Genomic DNA, 20,905 nt, shown 5'->3' on the forward strand with positions numbered 1-20,905 from the left:
TTTTCCTTTTCCACAGCAGCATCATGCTGTTGATGCATATTGGATTTGTGATCCTCTATAACCCTCCAGATCCTCTTCCTCTGTACCGCTACCTAGTCAGTTATTCGCCATTTTATATATGTGCACTGGATTTTTCCTTCCTCAGTGTAATAGCGTTTCATATTATTGATTTCAGACCAGTTCTCCAATTTATCAAGATCATTTTGAACCCTCCAAAGTGCTTGCAACCCCTTCCAGCTTGTTGTCACTCACAAATGTTATAAACATACATGTCACTCTGTTATCCAAGTCATTAATGAAAATATTGAGTACCGGAGCCAAGACTAAGTCCTATCAGGACCCCACTAGATCCATCCTCCTAGTTTGACAGTAAACCATTAATAACTACTCTGAGCACAGTCTTTCATAATCTAGCCCTTAGACGCCTACATGCAAGTTTAGGCACATTAAATGCTCAAGCCTGAAACTCAGGTGAACAGTAGAACTAAAACAGCATCACCAGGTGCTCCCTAAAAAATAAACTTTTTAAATTCAGGCCTCCTCTTCATAGCTGATTAAAAATAAATTTCAAAACCAGTGTGACATTTTAATAACATTTGCAATTACAATTATTCTTCATCTTTAGAGGAGCACTCAGCTGCTTACAGATCACTGAGTTCCATACGAGATCAAAATTTCCATATGAGATCAGACTCATGGTCCACCTAGTCCAGTGTCCTGTCTCCAACAATGACCAGCACCAGATGCTAGAGAGGCGCAAGAAGGTACAGGAAACCCCACAGCAAGTAGATGTGAGGTATCCTCCTCCCTTCCCCCATGGAAAGTCTCTGTTAAGTAAGTTTAATGCTTACGAAATACAGTTGAGAGGTTGTACTCAGTGATTCAGTTCTAAAAGCAATAAGATGGAATTCTTCTTGAATAAATGGAGTCCTGTTAAGCTCCTTAATTAAAGCTACAGGTGATAAACATGTATTGAGTACTTGCATGTACGAAAGGTGCCCATTTCCTTGTGTGTGTACGTATAAAAATATAGCGTACACCCTTTTGGTATATATATCTTTACAAAACTTTTTAGACCTCATTTCAGTTAAGCATTTAAATATTTTTATACACACACAAACATTCAAATCTTGTACTTTCCATTTAAAAACGGAATGGAAATTGCATGAGAAGAAAGAAAATATACTTTAAGAAACAACTGTATTCTGGCCTGATCTTTCCCATCTCTATTGTTAAGTCGGCTCAAAACAGAGCCTACAATTTCAAACACTTTGTGCAGTTAATGGTGCAAAAATAAAATCCCACTGGAAAATCAGTGCCAAAAAAAGAGGCTAATTGAATTGACAGGTCTATCTGTGCATCACTGAAACAAAGAGGATTTATTTCTATTCAGTCACTAAACAAGCCTCTATAAGGAGTCCTTGATTCTTACCTGGCATGACTTCAGTCACTAGAGGTCCCTCTGCAGGGAGCTCCCTGATGATCTCATTGTCGTCTTCATTTATATCCAGCCAACGGCCACAGTTGAACGTATATTTCTCTTTTGTCAGCGTTTTCAGCAGAGTTATCTTAATTAAACCGAAACACCACATGAGTTCACAGGCTTAAAAACAAAAATGACAAGCTCCTAATAAGCTCTGCTAGGGGAGGAAGGGTAGGTTCAGAGCAATGAAAGAATAAGTATTAATAATTAGCGAACCTATTCAGGTTTGCGTACTATGCTCATCGTTGTGGTATATGAGCACCTACCAGAATTAGGACATTGAACAAAGAGGCTAACGTCTGTCAAATCTGAGTCCTTTTCATTCCTTTTCTTCTCCACTCTCCTCAAGGCAAAACCGTTGATTCAATCACATCTGCCCTCCCCCAAAAAACTTGGAAAAAAGTTTTGATCAAGCTCATTATTATTCAGAATTTCTTATGTGCTCACACTACACCCAGCAGCACTATACGGACAACATAGAGATAACATACAGATAATTCATGCAATCATACAGATTGCAAGTTCAAAGCAGAAAAACGCAGAACAGGCAAGACACACTGGGTGGAATGACTGGGATTTTTGTTTAAATGTAACCATTATTGTTGGGTTATGTATCATGAAGATGTGAGTCTGTACGAGAGATATGAATGGGGAGAGGGTGGTGGCTTGGTGATGAAAATAATGTCCAGTGCTGAAAGGCCATCTAAACTTCGCAGCTTGGGCTTATCTTTACTAAGAAATAATGAGGATAACTATTTAAAGTACTACTGATACTCCGAATTTGGAAGGAAAAAAAATCCCATTTTCCCTGAGTAGCTTTTCTCCTCCTTCGTTAGTCCAGCCCATCTTCCAGTGACGACCTCCCACCCAGCAGCCTCATGGAATAAGAAATGTCATGAACTGCTGTCCTCAACATTTTCTACATGGTTTCATTGACAAATGTGCAACCCACATGACTTACCTGTGTTTATTACATAGGGCCTCAGGGCCAACCAAGAATGAGGCCCCATTGTGCTAGGTGCTGTACAAACACAGAGTAGTAGATGGTCTCTGCCCCGAAGATCTTACAATATCAATAGACAAGAAGACACAGAGTGAGGGTAAGAGTATAAAACAGAAGCAGAGTGAACAATGTGGTGGTGGGAAAACATAGCTAAAACATGGCTCCCATCATCTCAGAACTCTTCATCTTCCTGCCGAACCCCTCCTGCTATCTCCTTTCTCAATCACCACAGACAACTCCACCATTCTGCCAGTCAGTCATGCCTGAAACCTGGGGGTCATCTTCAATTAGGACCTCTCGTTAAGCCCTCGTATCCAGCTACGTCTAAATCTTGCTGATTCTTTCAGCATAACATTGCTAAAATACAGCCTTTCCTGTCCTTCCACAACAGCTAAAGTTCTTGTCCAGGCTCTCATCACCTTGTGTCATGATTACTGCAACAGCCCTTTCTCTGGCCTGGACAAATGCAATCTTGCTATGTTCATATCCATTCAGAATGCTGCTGTAAAGATCATTTTCTAGCCCATCACTTTGACTGTGTCACCCCTCTCTCAGCATCCCTCCACCGGCTCCCCCTGATCTACCACATCAAACATAAGTGAGTTGTTTTCATGTTCAGTGCCTTTTATGACCTGACCCCACCCTATCTTTTATCTCTCATCCAGTATCGAAAGTTTGACTCCCGCCTCCAATCAGCCCATGACGCCAGCCTCCATCACCCATTTGTTACACTGTCAAACAAGCATCTTTGTGCTTTCTCCAGCACTTCCCGTCCCACTTGGGAGGAGCTCCCCACCACTAACTCATTATCCTCCTTCAAAATCTCCTTAAAACTCTCCTTTGCTGTAAGACCTACACAAAACTTGACATCAGTTAGAGGTGGCTGGTGTGCTGATGCTACTGCCTACAATGCTGACCAATATTGCCTCATTGTTTCCTTGTACTCCCCCATTTGTCTGTCTGTATCCATTTGTTGTCTCACGTCTTCTATTTAGACTTAGAGTGTCAGCTCTGTTTTTGTGTTCTGCGTTTGTACAGCACCTGGCACAATGGGGTCCTGGTCCGTGCTTGGGGCTCCTAGGTGCTCTGGCAATACAAATAGATAATAATAATCAACATATTAGTTCCACTAATTTGGGGGGTAAAGGGAGTTAGTTAGGAGGGGATCAGCTAAACAGAAAGAAAAGGAAAGGAAGGGGGCCGAGGAGGAGAGGGTAAGGGGGACAGATGTGGACTGGAGCTGAGGTCAAGGGACTGTGAGGGAGAGAGGGGGAGGGTTGGAACAACCAGCCAATCGGCACAGGGAGGAGAAAGTCCAGTTAAAACTATAGAAACTGTGCTGAATGTCTAAGGTCCAGAGGTCCCTGCTTGGCTGCTTCTGCCCCTCCCAGCTGGAATCTCTGGTTGGCTGCTCTCTGCAGTCTTTCCCCAAGGCCACATGGCACAGGGGAAGGAGGCACCATCTGCATACTAGTCCTGTTGCTGCTATGATGCCACAAGCCTGGAAAAGATCATCTCCAGGGTAAAAAGTAGCAGGCTCAAACTCAACCAGGTGAGACCAAAGTCACACTGGTCAGCAGGGTTAAACACGTTGAAGAACATGCTGGGAGATTGTCCTCATCTCCCATTGCAGGCACACACCCCTTCATCCCCATTCATCAGAAAGTGATCTGGGACCTTGGGGTCTTGTTTGACACATCGTGATACCCTAGAGGATCACCTAGAATCCATGACAAAAAACATTTTTTCCCCATGTCCAGCTTGCTACGAAACGCCACCCCTTCCTCCCAGACAAGGACATCGCCCTGGCAATCTATGCATTTGTCACCTCCAGGCCGGGTTACGGCAATTCACCTGAACCTGAACTTGAAGACAAAAACAACACAAAGACTCCAGCTTGTATAAAATGTAGAGGCCTGGCTTCTCTGTAGACTAGGTCTCTGTGCTTCAGTCCCTCCACTGGCTCACAGTCTGAGTCCACTTCCAGTTCAGGACCTTGAACATTATTAGTAGTTTAGGTCCCAGTTATATTAGAGACTACATCATCATCTACAAACTGCCAAGACAGCTGCAGTTTTAGTCTTCTGAGACAATGCAGATCACAAAGCCAGGAAGAAGTGTGAGAGAGCTGGAAATAAGGTGTTCTTGGTCAAGGGAAATAGCTATGGAACAAACTAGCAGAGAAGACTGGACACCCAGAATCTGACTACCCGTAAATTCATGCTGCAAGACTTCTCTGTTTGATAAAGACTGACCAGAATGATAGTTACAACAACAATCCCCATGCAAAAAAATCCTCAACCTTCCACCCTCCCTGAAAAAAGTTACCCAACACAGATCTTCTTGTTAGCGAAGAGGAGGAGCTGGAAACTCCATGAACTCCAGTAGGGATCTTGCCATGCCAATTCATTTGACCTTGGAGGCACTCAGAAACTACGGTGATGGGTGCCAGTATGAAACCCAATAGTAGATAGTTTCGGTGGTGCTGCCGACTTCATACATGCTGAGTTGAGTGGTGCTATGGTGAAGCAACATGGTCCAGAACCCAGGCACTGTAACACACAGACTCTGGGGCAGAAGCCAGGATAGACATCTCAGTTGCACTAAATGTAGAAATGGTCAAGTGCAAAATGGTCCCACCAGCTCTAGTGAATCCTGGTGACCTCCAGATTCTTTCAGGTGCTCCACAAAGAGGCTGCATTTGCTTATGCTCCAAAGAACGGCACACCGAGATAAATCTATTGTGGGAACATATCATTTCCCAGAGTCCAATAATTATCTTAAGGCAACTAGCTGAGGGTCCTCTGGAATCCCATCATTCCCCACTGTGTATTCCTTGCCCTTGTGATGGAGGACTGAATACAAAACCTTCCAGAACCCATTCTAAACATTCCTAGCTGCCCACTGGGGTTACTCAAGAGCTCCCTCACTTAAATGAGGGAGTGTCCTGGCGGGAGCAAGACAAGACCATTCCATCTGATATAAAGATGATATATTCCCACAGCAGCCCCACTTATTGCTCACAGCAGGCAGTGAAGAGAGTGAATGGAGTCCCTCAGAGTGACAAAATGGGGATTCCTCCTCAGTACGGCATCATCCCCTCCTTCAGGAGAAAAAGCGACAGCAAGCAAAGGCTCATGAAGCATGAATAACTCTGCATGTATCTTCAGAACTAGTATGATCTGTAATATTTCACAGTTTACTAGCTCAACTAGAACCTGCCTAAGCATGTACGGCTTCCTCAGTGTGAAAGAGGGCAGAGTCCAGCCCAATTGCATTAGAGATACTAAAGAATAAACAATGTGACCTTATTAAATGGTAAATGGCGAATCACTGTTATTTATGGCTGTAGTGTGAAATGAATGTTTTCTTCGGCACAATCTTCCAAGCGATCCAGAGCTGGTCTGGTGGCCTAGTGACAGCATGCTGCATTTTTTGGCTGATAGAATAAAGCTTAGGGATGAACTCCATGCCTCCAGACCTAGGCAAAGGCTGACAGCATCATATTCAGTGTCAAAGTAATGGAGAAACAAACTAGACCCTTCTTCACAAGAACATTTTCCTGCTGGATAAGTAACAAAGAGAACTAGTGCTGGCTGAGTGAGAGAAATAAGAAATGAGTAAAGATTTTTTAGTAGGTTATCGTTTATCCCCCCCAGACAGGACAGGGGTGCCCTCTAAAGCACAGCCCCCACTGTTTCCCTCACTGAAGATGTAAATGACTGATTTGAAGCATGGGGCTTCCAGCATTATCCATTGGGAGACTGTGTCACACCCTCCCAGACCTCGCTGTTAGGAATCTTTTTCTCTTAACCGTCAGCCAAAACAGGCTGGGAAGGCATTTGCTTGCGGGTCCTGCTGCATAAGATAATGTGTCTGAGAGCCCCAGGAAAGCACATCTATACTGCAGGCAAGGGGGGAATATAGTTGTCTGTGTAAGACGGGGAGAAGGGATGTACCCTTCAGGCACTGAAGTCCAGGCTGTTGGGTGCTGCCATTTTCCATGCCTCTCATCTCCTGCAGTGACTGCACTCGACAGGAATATTAGACCGCTGGCCTCCTGCCCCATTACTATTCCTTGGCTTACTTATCACAGTAAATGCCACAAGAGTGGGCTGATCTACACACATTCCTTTCCGCACCTGCTACCCAATGTGTCATCTTCATGAAGTAGCAGGAGACCCAAATCCCCACTGAAATCTTAGTCCCCTGCAATGAAGACTGGGCTAGCTTCTAGTCCTCAGACTGGCTAGTGATAAAAGAATTATATGTGAAATCCAGGACCTCTAACTTGGCGGGAGTTAGGAACAATGAGGGGCACTCCTCTCTCCCCTCCTGCCATCAGGACCTGAGCACAGCACCAAAACTTCCTCGGGAATCGGCTCAGATTAAACAAAGGACTTGGAAACAGTTCCCATTTCTGAGGGTAAGTTTTCTTGCAACCCGACAGCCAAAGTGGCTGGGCTGAATACTGGGGTGGCGTGGGGTGGGGTGGTGGGAGGGGAACTGCCGTGGAGCTGAGAGGAGAAGGAATCCTCTCCCAAAACCCATGAAACACCAACAGGAGTCACTCTCTAGCTACTACTGCACTGGAAAGTTGTGGTATCTCCTGCAGCACACGCACCCCTACTCAGAAGGGGACAATATTCAGTGTGCCTTTGTAGCAGCCTATCCACCAGCCATGCTCCCTCCTTTCCACTTGGTACCCCACACAGCTGGGCTAGACGAAGGCATGCAGGGAGCCCCAGTGGAGCGGTGCTCTGCTATATGCGGGGCACATGCACCTTCCATGCAGACTCCCCAGATCCTGATCCATTGCACAGCAGCTCCACACACTCTTGTAAATGGAGATACCAATTCAGACTCCCAATATCAGACCATAGCATACTGAATGCAGCTGCTTGCTCATTAGCACAGCATATTGTCTGTAAAATGTCTCTTGTCTTGGCGACAAGAGAGGATGACTTGCTCCATTGAAAGCGGACTTGGCTTTTTCAGGTGCAGTCTGCCTTTCCATCATCTCACCTTGTCTAGATGCCAGCCAGCAAAAGGACTCCTCTTCTCATGCCAAATCCGGAGCTTATAAAATGTGCCCAGATCAGGGAGCTCAATCTACATAAACAAACACAAACATACCCAAAACGGCACATTACATAACTCAGAAAGGCACATACATTGCTCTTTAAAACCTCCTGTAATCCACAGCTTCCAATGAGGGTCAACAGGAGGAAGAACAGGAGCTGAGAATGAATGCTGTTAGAAAGATATCATTCTCTACACTGCAACGACAGCTTGGTGAATTTACTTTCATGATAAATAACGTAAGGTCGGAATCCTGCAACCCTTAGTCATGAAAGTCGCTGAAGTCATGGCATGGAGTAGAATTTTCTGCCATGGTTTGGAGTTCTGCCTTAGATAGGATACTGACACACACCCATACACCCTGTTCTCCTGGTGTTGCACACCTAGAGCCCCAACATCAGAGCCAACATTTTCCAGATGAGGAGGACTGCATAGAAACCAATGTGGGGACAATCATTCATAGATACTAAGGTCAGAAGGGACCATTATGATCATCTAGTCTGACCTCCTGCACAATGCAGGCCACAGAATCTCACCCACCCACTCCTGCGATAGACCTCTCACCTATGTCTGAACTATTGAAGTCCTCAAATTGTGGTTTAAAGACTTCAAGGAGCAGAGAATCCTCCAGCAAGTGACCCGTGCCCCATGCTACAAAGGAAGGCAAAAAACCTCCAGGGCCTCTTCCAATCTGCCCTGGAGGAAAATTCCTTCCCAACCCCAAATATGGCGATCAGCTGAACCCTGAGCATATGGGCAAGATTCACCAGCCAGATATTACATAAAATTCTTTCCTGGGTAAATCAGATCCCACCCCATCTAATATCCCATCACAGGCCATTGGGCCTATTTACCATGAATATTTAATTACCAAAACCATGTTATCCCATCATACCATCTCCTCCATAAACTTATCGAGTTTAATCTTAAAGCCAGATAAATCTTTTGCCCCCACTGCTTCCCTTGGAAGGCTATTCCAGAACTTCACTCCTCTGATGGTTAGAAACCTTCATCTAATTTCAAGTCTAAACTTCCCAATGACCAGTTTATATCCATTTGTTCTTGTGTCCACATTGGTACTGAGCTTAAATAATTCCTCTCCCTCTCCGGTATTCATCCCTCTGATATATTTATAGAGAGCAATCATATCTCCCCTCAACCTTCTTTTAGTTAGGCTAAACAAGCCAAGCTCCTTGAGTCTCCTCTCATAAGACAAGTTTTCCATTCCTTGGATCATCCTAGTAGCCCTTCTCTGTACCTGTTCCAGTTTGAATTCATCCTTCTTAAACATGGGAGACCAGAACTGCACACAGTATTCCAGGTGAGGTCTCACCAGTGCCTTTTATAACGGTTCTAAAACCTCCTTATCCCTACTGGAAATACCTCTCCTGATGCATCCCAAGACCGCATTAGCTTTTTTCATAGCCATATCACATTGGCAGCTCATAGTCATCCTATGATCAACCAATACTCCAATGTCCTTCTCCTCCTCTGTTACTTCTAATTGATGCATCCCCAGCTTATAACTAAAATTCTTGTTAATCCCTAAATGCATGACCTCACACTTCTCACTATTAAATTTCATCCTATTACTATTACTCCAGTTTACAAGGTCATCCAGATCCTCCTGTATTGGCCTGAGCTGTTCACTGTTGGACACTGAGGAGAATCCACTGTCCCCTGAATAAGTCATCTGAATAAGGGCTGTCAGCTATAATATTTGGAGCACCTTCATCTCACGGCATTATTCTTGTCTGAATCCTCCACAGTGTTCCCCAAACAAAGCCTCCAAAACATATGCACTTCTTTCTGTGAGAAGGCTACAGCTTCAGCTAGATAGAGGAATTATTGTTACAACAGGGTAAGTAACTCTTTGCTTTTTAACCTTCTTCTGGACAACCCATAACTAAGTTTTAAGGACGTGTCATAGCCAGTCAAATGCAAGCATGTCAAGGAATTAGGGGTATTAGCATGCACAGGAAGCTCTTACCCAACCCCAACTCTGCAGGCAATATTGACATCAGTCCTGGTTACTCTTTGAGGAACATGTCCAAGGAGACTGGAGACATGGCCAGGTTAAGACAATAAACTATTTGGGACAGGAACCTTGTCTGCTACTTGTTCTTTATAGAACCCAGAGCACTTTTTGGCACTGTACACAAACTATTCCTAAGCATACTAATAGCCATGACAGTCACACTTGTGCAAGCGCAAAGAAGCTAGTGCTGCACGGAATGTGGATAGACTGCTCTTCCCAAGGTTCTAACAAGAGCTGTTGGTCCATGAGCTCCCCGCACCCCAGCACCACTGGAGGTACTGTGCGTGTTCCTCACCTCTGCAGGCATAATGGACCATCTCCTCCACTGGCAGAAATGGGTGCAGCAAATGAACTGGAGTCAATGGAGCTGTGCCAATTTACGTCAGCTGAGGATATAGCCCGGAGCTCTGGAGGGAACATACTATGCAATACGCAATCAATACGCAATCATTTCTTCAAGTCACCAGCGCCGGAACAGCCATAAGCCCTATTTTAAGAACTTGGGCCAGATCCTCAGCTGGTGTAAATCTTCGTGTCTCCATGGAAGTCAATGGAATTATACCTATTTACATCAGCTGAGGATTTGTCTAAAGCTTAAAGTGGGATTTAATTGGTGTATAGGCCTTGGGCTGCTAGCCCTCTGCAAAGGGGTAAAATTCGCCCTAAGAGAACCACAGTCAAGTCCTTCCACCACAAATGCAAAGTTCTGACCGTGAACTTGTCAGTTTGTCCAGATTCGAAGTTGTCTGAATTGTTGTCCAGTTTCATTTCATCTGACTTCCCCTTGTCTCCGTAAATCTGGAGGAAGATGCTGGCATCTGTCCCTGCATTCTTAATGTCACTTGTCCAGATCCAAAGTGACCAGGGATTTTCTACAAAGAAGATTCAAACCATTTTATAAACAAAACAGCAAATAAAAATATCAAAACATGCTGGTACAAACATTCCTATAACTTCACTAGGACAAGAGGAGGCTGTGTATTTATATGAGGAAAATTCAGGCCTTTTATCCTCTTAGGTATATAGATAATTGGGTACCTATAGTCATACAGGAATAAGGTGTCCATGCATTGCATGGAGATTTAACCATGTGACTCCCTTTAAACTATAAGTAGCAGCTCAAAGCCTGTGCTGTTGTGCTGGTGTAATTTGTAAAGTCATGTGTAAAAAAGCCAAAAATGTCTGAGAACTTAAAAACTGGACAGTAACAGACCAAAAGAGCTCCTGGCCATGCTTGTGTCTGTTTGTATCACTTCACACTGATTTAACAGACAATCTAGGCTTCAGAGTGATGTGTGGGGTTATTTTGTGTGTTGGTTGTGCTGTTGTGTGGGTGGTTGGGTTGTTTTGTGTGTGGGTTGTCTTGTGCTGGGAGAGTTGTGTTGATTTGTGTGGATAGCAAATGAGGGGTGTGCGCTGTGGTGAGGAACTATGTGAGTTTGGGGTTATAGTGTGTGAAGGTTGTGTCGTTGTATGAGGGTTGTGGTATGCTGGGAGGGTTATGTGGATTTGTGCAGGTGGCAAATAAGCGGTGTGTGCTGCCATAAGGGGCTACATGTGTATACTGGTTGTGCTGTTTAAATGATTGTGTCGATATGTGTCTAGATGAGGTGGGTTGTGTTGGGTGATTTGTGTTGATTTGTGTGTGTGGCAGTTGGGTACATGGGAGTGGCAGTTGGGCCATCTAATCCATCATGTGTGCAGTCTCCCTCAACCAATGAAATTGTTGCACACAAATTAGCTGCAAAGTAAGGGTGTTGATTGGTTGAGTTACCTTTGGTATAACAGTGGTATACAACACTTGGAGTGGCATAGATCCATGCCTTACTGTAGTTGTACATTGCACAGGTGTAATTCGTAAAAGCAAATTAGCCAGGAACTTATAAAAATTGGACAGTAACAGACTGCAAAACCCAGTGATTATTTGGTTGCCAAGGGACTAAAGGGGTCAAAGAAGAAGGAACCAAGCACAGAGTCTGGATGGAGCTGTCAGAGGAGATTAGGAGTTCCCCAAGCGTTTGCCACATCTTTGCAGATCTTAGTGGCTCTATAAATCTGAAGTCTTCAGGCTGTTACCCTACTCATCTCCTGTCCAAACCTCCCTCCACATCAAGTGACACAGGGTGTTTGGATAGCAAGGAGGTTCTCATAAGCAGGGTTTGGTAAGCAGAGATTCTTCTGGATATAAGCACCAAAGAGAGACAGGAATCATTTGGTGCAAAGGGTTCCAGAATAAAATTAAGGAAGGAAAATTTTTGGTTGTACAGCAAGAAAAGCTTCCCAACGGTGAGATCTATTAGTCTGTGGAAAACTCTTCCAAAAGCAGTGCAGGCAGACTTGTCTCTGTGGACATTTAAAATGAGTTTGAACAATACTCCAATAAATGTACAGTAGGGAACAATTCTGCACTGGCAAGCTGATGGGCTGGATGACATAAGAGGTTTTCCCCATCTTCAGCTTCTACAATTCTTTAATGTGGCATTTAAAGGGCACAGATTTCTCAAGGCTAATGTTCTCTGCCTATCTCGCATACAATAGCAACCAGGGAATTACCCTGTCAATAACAATCAGAGTTGATAATATGGCAGTTAAAGGTCATAAATGCTTTAGTTGAATGGACTGCGTCAGAGACATAATGCGACGATAACATTAAATAACATTTAGATAAACTTAGTTTAAATGAAACTGCTGCTTAAACAGGACAAACTGGAATCCACGGAGACATCCTGATTAAATAGCATCTATTTTGTTAATTAAAATGTTTTGCTTACATGTACATTCTAATGAGGACGAAATAGTAGGAACTCCCTTCTTGCTGCAAAGACACCAAACAGGTCTTGAACCATGTTGCTACCATATTGCCCTCTGCTAGATAGAATGGCACACTGAGCCAAATGCCTTTGAGCATGCCTCCCTCTAATGCAGGGGGATCAAATGCTTAACTTTGCTACCTGGAGAGGCACATTCTGCAGTTGGTCAAGATGACAAAATACTATTGGACTTTTTACTCCTATCCTACCCACCCTAAGTGAAAAATAAGGTTTGCAAGCTGTGTAAAATCAACAACAATGGTTGCTTCTTTTATTTTTCCTCTTTTCCATTTTTTTAGGATGCCCTGGGGTGGGAGTTGGGGAGGGTATTCAGCTTCACTAGCAGATCAGGTTTTAATATTATAGGGAGAACAACTCTAGATCTAACATGCTTACAGTGTAAAGGTGCTATAGGGACTCTTTTCATGGCCAGTGACCCAACCTGAGAAGCCCATAATTCTTCTACATAAGGAAACTGGTGCATTCCTTTACAATATTTTAAAAGTTTAATTTCTTGAAACCCCCAAACCCATGTCCATCTCAATGTCTCAAACTGGAATTAAAGCAAGACCTGAGAGCTTTGATCACTGCATTACCTAGGCCTCTGCCTTGCAGAACAGTCTACCTGTATTGTGTCAGGATAGGTAGCATCCAAGTTTGAGGGTAGAAGGAATCTGCTTGTGCCCTATCTGCCACTATACATACTTTTTAGTCTCTTCTGGCGCAAAGAGACCATTTCATAGAGCTCCCGTTCTATCAGTCCATCTCCTTCATCTTCATCCAGCCATTTTCCACAAAGAAAGGTTTGTTCAATGCCAGTGAATGGGCAATAAACCACCACCTAGGAAAAGAAGTCAAGGAAAGAAAGTCCAGTTATCCAGTTCCTTTCACTAGCAGCCCAAATTAGAGGTGTCTGAAACCTGCCACAGCTAAGGTAACAACTGAGCAAGGAGTTGTGAGTCCTCTGTGAAAAGTTAGGCTCTTTGGGAAGTCATCAGAAAAAAACAACAGGCTGTTTCTTGTCCAATTATGAGTGCAACAAATGGTTTCTGCCCTCCTACTCCCCCAGAAGATTCTTCTTGGGGGTGTATTGACATGTGGCTACCAAGCAGAGGCCAAACACCACTGTAGAGTCTGGAAGGAGAAAAGGGTCAATTGCTCATCCTCCAAAGACATGGGCTTGAGAAGTGGGGGTTGCAGGATGTACCAGGAGCCACTGAAGTCAATGACAGGGGCCTGTTGCATGCATCTTTCATTTTCAATTCAACAGCCCAAGTGGACTGAGGGTTAGGCAGCCACATTTTTCAATGATTGGCAGGAGACCCAAGTTATGCAAATGATTCAGGTGTCTCCACTGTTAAACTACATCACTTCCCAGAGAAACCACATGGCCTTCCATCACCTAGGGAAAGTTGTCCCTTTATTGGCAAACTAGATTAAGAGCTGACAATCTCATGGCAGAACACAGTTAGAGATGGGCATAGACACAAACCCATAGATCTGAAAAGCCCAAATTTGAACCCCTAATAAAGTGATGTGGTTGACCCCTTTCCCTGTTCTGGACCCACCCAAAACCCAAGATCACAACAACCCCTAAACATCGGGCAAGTTTGAATCTGGATCTTAACTTAGAAGCTCTGAATACAACACAAAATTGCATTTCTTCAATACGCATTATGCAAGCATCTAACAGTGCTTCTGTGCTGAGCAGAAAATACTCTCTCTCTTTGTGACAGCAAATGAGCAATTGACCCAATTAATGAGGGATTGATTTATGCATCTAACATATATTAGTGGCAATCAGTCTCATAGCATGCATTATGCATAATATTGACTTAATACACTAGAGATATTGGAATCTAAATAAAAGTAGAATTTTAAAACTGATTTGGTTGTCCAGGGCAGACTGCAAATGAGAAATAATTTGAGAGTTGCCTAAAGACTTTGACCTGTTCTCACCTTCTCACAAAACCAGCCAGAACTGACACCGCAGTTATCATGCCCAATTGTGACTCTGCTCAGGGGGCTGAGAAGAGCTGCTATCTCAATGTTAAATAGATCTGTCCTGGCGCGTTCAAATTCACCTCCTTCCAAGAAAATCTTCCCACTGTTCTTTAAACCTTTAGAGCCATGCAGGATTATGTGGACCTTGGAGTTAGTGCCAGCCCCTCTGACATCCCCTGTCATTACAGCAGCATTGTAAACAATACCTGAGGGGGTCACAAAGGAATGAGAGTCAGTTAGAAAGAAAAAAAAAGTGAAAGTAACAATTTTTGACATGACATAGAATGTGGTTCATAGCTGCATTGATTTCCTGCAGGGTGTTTTGTTTTCAACCACCATGCAGTGCACTATAAATATGATTGTTTTTTCATGCTTTGGAGTGTTCAGAGAAACTCACAGCTAAAGCTTATATAACTTCATATATTCCAGCAGGAGTACACATAGGGTGATAGCCTCTCTACTTCAAGGTCCCAGAAAGAAAGAACCCTTAGCTGAAGTTCAGTGGTTCTGACATTCTTGCTTTTTCTATTAAATTAAATGAAAAATACTGAACACATATGTAATATCTTCAGAGTGTTCTGCATTACATTTCACAAGGTAGTCACAGAGATTACTCCACTTTAAGAGCTAGGAGACTGAGGCATAGTTGTCAACACCAACTTTTCAAACGTGGGTGCCTAACGTTAAGTGCCTAGACCCATATTTAATCACCTAAGTAAGAGAGACCTGCTTTTCAGAGGAGCTGAGCACCAGAAGTTCTAAGTAAAGTGAAGTGGACCTGTAGATCTTCAGTGCCACTGAAAATAAGCTCCAGGATACAGAACTAGATGAACCACTGGTCTGATCCAGCACGGCAATTTCTATGTCCATTGAAAAAAATCTGAAAATCTTGCCTTAGAGACGTCGATGTCACGGACAGAGTCGATGGCACAGCTGGGATTATTAGAAGTTCGCCACTCCTGGCTCCCACATATATGTTCCATTAATAAGTAAGGAAACATTCCTACTACCATAAGAATGTTCCAAGGTGCACATATAAATATTTTGGGTCCAGCCTGGCAGCCTTTGCTCAGATTAACTAACTCAAACTTCAATGGTGATTTTTGCTTAAGTAGGGACTTCAGAACTTGATGTTTTATAAACAGTCATGTTTTTTCAAAAGTTACATTAATATTTGTATGTTGGCATGTTCTATGCAAGTGGAGCATCTTTATCAAACCATAGGAGCTCAGATTTCCTCAAACAATGAGAAAGCATTTGTCTGTCTGTGTTCTAATTAAGTTAGACAATCATAAAGTCAATATTAGACTTTGGAATTGAACATAGTGCATTGTAAAAGGAGATTATGCTTCCCCAGCAATAGTATCAAGCATAAAATTGATCGATGAGCAGCACATTGGAAGCTTTTTCATCAGTTACTCAGATAAATAATTAAGCCATTTGGCACTGGTATCCCACATTCTGAAGGCTGACAGTCGACATGTTAATGCATACACTGGATCCTTCTTCCATGAGCCATCAGCCTGGAGCCTGCTGATGCAGGTGCTTCCTGACCTACGTCAATGGACATGTCATGCATCTGCTATGTTGGTGAGCTGGGCACTGGAGGACTGGCATGTCACAGATGTCTGGTCCACAGCAGGTCTCCATGATGAATCACAAACATGGCATGTTAACTTCTAAATGAGGCATGGCTAGAGATCTCCACACAGCACAGGTCCCTGCGGTCCAAGGACCATGAAGAAGTGGACTCTGCCTCTCTATATCTGCCTCTCCAACCCTAACCCAGCTATGTGGGTGACCTGCCCCTTATGACCATGTTGGAGGTCGACATTCACTTCCCATGCTCCACTTATTGGATCTCATTTTAGTGCTATTTAAACCTTTGCTCACTCCCCAGTTCTCCTTGCCCCCAATCCCAGAATCAGGCCCACTGCCTTTACCTGTGGCCTCACTTCCTCCCACGAGAATGTCCCGCTGGATTTTCCCATCATCTTCATCTAACGCAAACCAGCGACCAACTGGGAATTCGTACACAGATTTATTGCCAATGTCTTCGATGATCACCTAGAAGAGGAGACAAGTTTGTGACCAACGTGAAGCTAAAGCGAAGGGCGGTGTTACATGGAGATCAGATCAAAGAGTGCAGGGGAGATGCAGCATTTGAGTTGCCCATTCTGTCTTACCTGACTTACAAATACATTTATTGGAGAACAAGATGAAACCGTCCTCTCCACAATTTTGGCTGACAGACAGTTGCAGACAGTCAGCACATACGTCACCTTTTAATGTGGCTATTTTGCCTAGTGAACTTTGTCAGAATCTGCCCCCTACTGGAGCTCCCAGCTACCTTCGACAGCAGGACCATCTGGCTGGCCTGCTTTACTCCTCTCTGGACTCCGCTTGCTGCCTTCTCTCTATCCTTAGTCTGGATGGCAGCTAAACAGGTAGCCCCATGACGACACCTTTTTCAAAGATTTTTTTCATAGATTTTAAGGCCACAAGGGACCATTCGACCTAATCTGACCTCCTGCATAACACAGGCCAGAGAATTTCACCCAGTGACTCCATTACTGAACTACCAGCTTCCCCCTTTCACAGTTCTGCACCTTCCCTCTGCAATGGGGGCAGTGAACCTAGAGCAGAAACAGCTGCTAGTTAGATCATAAGAACAGCCATACTATGTCAGACCAAAGGTCCATCTAGCCCAGTATCCTGTCTTCTGACATTGCCCAATGCCAGGTGCTTCAAAGGGAATGAACAGAACAGGTAATCATCAAGTGATCCATCTCCTGTCACTCATTCCTAGCCTCTTGCAAACAGAGGATAGGAACACTTCAGAGCACGGTTTTGCATCTCTGCCCATCCTGGCTAATAGTCACTGATGGACCTATCCTCCATGAGTTAGGCAGGACTTGGCTTCCTGGCCCACTAAATACGTTCTACGTTGATAAGCCAAGGACAGAACTTCCCCTATGTGGCCAGAAAGGCTGTTCTTACCAATTTTGCAGTTTCTTGACCTTCTTCAGAAGCATGTGGTACTACCAGAGGCAGGATACTAGACTAGACAAACCCTTAATCTGATCAGATATGACAATTTCTATATCCTTTGATCCAAAACATTTGTAGATTTCCATAGTTGACTAGGAAATGTTTTATACCATTACTACTACCATTACTATAAATGTTTTATACCATTATATCATTACTACTGCAATGTTTTATACCATTAGAGGATAATAGATTTTCTGCTAGACATGAAAAATCTGAATCTCCATTCCTGTTGCTGGTGAATGTCTTCAGTAAATAAGATTTGCTCTCCAGGCTAGACTGTTCTTGTTGTATTTCCCTCAGCCTTCAAGGCCAGAGGGAGAGAGTCTGAGAACTATTTATTCCAAAATCCAGACACCAGTGATTCCCAACCTTATCATTCATCTAAAACAGGGGTGGGCAAAATACAGCCCGCGGGCCACACCCTTTTAATCCAGCCTTTGAGTTCCCCTGCTCCAGTGCTCCAGCCGGGGAGTGGGATCGTGGGCTTGCCTTGCTCCACTCTGAGCGTGCAGCAGCTCTGCACAGCTCCCAGAAGCAGGAGCAGTCAGGGGCTCCACACACTGCCCCCACCCCAAGCACCAGCTCTGCAGCTCCCATTGGCTAGGAACTATGGCCAATGGGAGCTGAGGGGGTGATGCCTACATATGGGGCAGCACACAGAGTGACATGGTCTCACCTCTGCTTGGGAGTCAGAGGGGGGACGGCCCGCTGTTTCCAGAAGCCGCTTCAGGTAAGTGTCACCCAGATCCTGCACCCCTGAGCCACCCTGCAGCCCAACCCCCCGCCTCAGCCCTGATTGCCCTCCAAACCCTTTGATCCCAACCCGAAGCCCCATCCCAATCCCCTGCCACAGCTGAGAGCCCCCTCCCGCCCTCCGAACCTCTCCAACCCAGCCTGGAGCACCCTTCTGTACCCCAAACCCCTCAGCCTCAGTCCCACCCCAGAGTCTGCACCCCCATCCGGAGCCCTCATCCCCCCCATGTGCCCCAATCCCCTGCCCCAGCCGGCCCGCCATACAATTTCCATACCAAGGTGTGGACCTCAGGTCAAAAAGTGTACCCACCCCTGCTCTAAGACTTTGGTTGTAGCTGGTAGTGCCAGCTGCCTCCGGTTCTAATGGCATGTAGTCAATCCCGGAATGGAGCTTGTCTCCAGAGTTTGGGTGGTAATGCATGCTGGGAAATCAAGCAGCAGCTGGGCACTGGATCTAAAAGAGACGGCTCCATTAAGGTACATGTGGACTGGGGGTGTCTCTAATAGCAGTACCTAGTAGCAGTCATGATAGGAGTAGCAATAGTTTGGAGCCATCTCTTACAAATTAGTACTTTTCTTATGCTTCTCTTCAAGCTCTTTATTCACATTTCATTTTATATTTAGAGCTGACAAGCTCACTCTGAGCATAAACAACTAGACAACAACATCCACAACTTAGGAAGTGTGACAGGAATGACCAGAGATGTTTAATGTGTGTGTCTGGGTCTGACAAAGCTTCCTTTATTAGATCATGGAACACTTTGGGAAAAACAGCACAAGGAGAAAAACAAATTCTGTTATGTTTTACCCTGCACCTTCGAACTTGGGGCGGCTTACATTCCAGCTAGATTTCATGTCAAGCTCAGGAAACTGCTTCGTTTATGTTCACAACTATCTTACTGATTACTGCTGCAAAGGGGAGGGCTAGTTTTTTGGGCTGCCCCTTGTCACCTCCCCAGTGTCTGTGCCACCATTGACCTAAACAAAGTGGATCTAAAGTTTATGTCATGCAGGGACTATTTATAGTATCCTAATCATGCTCCTTTTCCTGTAGTCTGTTCCCACTGATCAGAGGGATTCCCCAGGGCTCTGTTCTTCATTTTCTCTGTTCCCATTGGACAGTTTAAATGGCAAACTTTGGTTTAGACCCCAGGAACAATACTAAAGATTGAAATAATACTTGCATTTCTAGTCATGGTACCCAGGCTTCAAAAATACTAGGTCAGATCCTCAACGGGTATAAATCACGAAGTCAACACCAGCTGAGGTTGTGGTGAATTTATATAGTATTTCTTTACTTCTTTTACAGGCAGGAGAGGTAGTGATGCCTATAGTTAAGCTTGCCATTATAAAACCATGTTTTCAGTTGTTTATAACTTTGTCAAAATTTTAACTGTTTGGGCTGAAATTTTCTATGCTGCGTGTCTGACAAAGGCTCGTTCTTTTTCTTTTCCTTTGAAGTTTCAGCAAAAAAATGGCTCCGCTGTTTCAGAGAATAGGGAAAATACATTATTTTGCCATTTAAAAATATTCTTACCACCATTTTGATGGGGAATTCTAGTGACGCCATGCTTTGGTGGAAGGGGTCGCAATTTGGCAGGGGTGTATGACCTTTGTGTCAGGAATGTGCCTTTTCCTGTGCCCATGAAAAAACATCCAAATTTGGCCAAGTTATAAGACTTTGCACAATACCAGTTGCCACAGCTCCTGGGGATGAATTGGGGCTGCTTAGTAAAGGAGGCCATTGTCTGCAGGACCCCTGCCCCAGTTGCTGTAGAAGTTGGAAGGTATATAGCAAATGAGGCAGAGGATTGCAGGATGAGAAAGGGTGGTCTCATGGTTAAGGCAGTTGAATGCTTCCCTGGAGAACTGGACTTTTTCTCTGCCTCTGCCACAGAGTTCCTGTGTGATGCTGAGGAAATCATTTTAACCAACAGCCACTAATTGTGTGTTCCTCATTTTCTGGGTGCCCAACTAGAATCTGGTTTGCAGCAGTGCTGAGCACTCAAAGCTGCCTTTGAAATCCATGGAAGCTGTGCTTTGAAGATGTAAGTGCTATATTATGCTAAGGACTCTGAAAAATCAGGTCCTAGGCATCTAAAATTGGGTACCCAAAAGTAGTGGACACTTTTGACCTTAATCTCCCTTCTCGATTGCCTAGTGGTAAAATAGGGATAACAGCACTCCCTTGCCTCACTGGGGTGTTGTGAAGATAAATGTATTAACATTTGTGAAGCACTCAGATATTATAGTGATGAACGTCACAGAATAGCCCCGGCGGAAATTAATAATTCTGTATAAAGAGCAGGGTTTGAATAGTGACAATGAGGATAAAACAAAATATTGAACAGCTGGTCATTAACTGAGCACTGTCCATCCTGTGCAATGAAAGAGACAGGGGTCTGGTGGAAAAAATAGCATGTGACCATGTAATTAAGGCCTGTATCATAATGCATACACACGAGGGCAGAATTAAGGTTGCACAGGCAACTTTAATTCTGACTTTTCCTAACTTTTGACTACTTGACTTTGCAACCTCATTGCTCTTTTAATATAGTTTTTATATGTGCAACATATATATGTAAACACACACACACAACACATACATATAACCTACGTACTGCCTTCCATCTGAGAAACTTGCAGCACTTTTACAAACCCTCATCTAAGCTTTCCAA

General features: G+C 44.1%; 1 protein-coding gene across 1 annotated transcript in view; it reads right to left on the reverse strand.

The window, feature by feature from the left end:
- The window catches only part of LOXHD1 (lipoxygenase homology PLAT domains 1), a 210,918-nt gene that overhangs the window by 146,351 nt on the left and 43,662 nt on the right, over positions 1-20,905 (reverse strand). The window contains exons 7-12 of the mRNA XM_077817080.1: positions 16,364-16,487; positions 14,376-14,626; positions 13,122-13,257; positions 10,318-10,478; positions 7,512-7,598; positions 1,433-1,568 (exon numbers count right to left, since the gene is read on the reverse strand). Of these exons, the coding sequence (XP_077673206.1) occupies positions 1,433-1,568; positions 7,512-7,598; positions 10,318-10,478; positions 13,122-13,257; positions 14,376-14,626; positions 16,364-16,487 (895 nt within the window). The remainder of the gene's footprint in view (positions 1-1,432; positions 1,569-7,511; positions 7,599-10,317; positions 10,479-13,121; positions 13,258-14,375; positions 14,627-16,363; positions 16,488-20,905) is intronic.

The sequence above is a fragment of the Eretmochelys imbricata genome, chromosome 5 (assembly GCF_965152235.1).
Source record: "Eretmochelys imbricata isolate rEreImb1 chromosome 5, rEreImb1.hap1, whole genome shotgun sequence".
Classification (NCBI taxonomy): domain Eukaryota; kingdom Metazoa; phylum Chordata; order Testudines; family Cheloniidae; genus Eretmochelys; species Eretmochelys imbricata.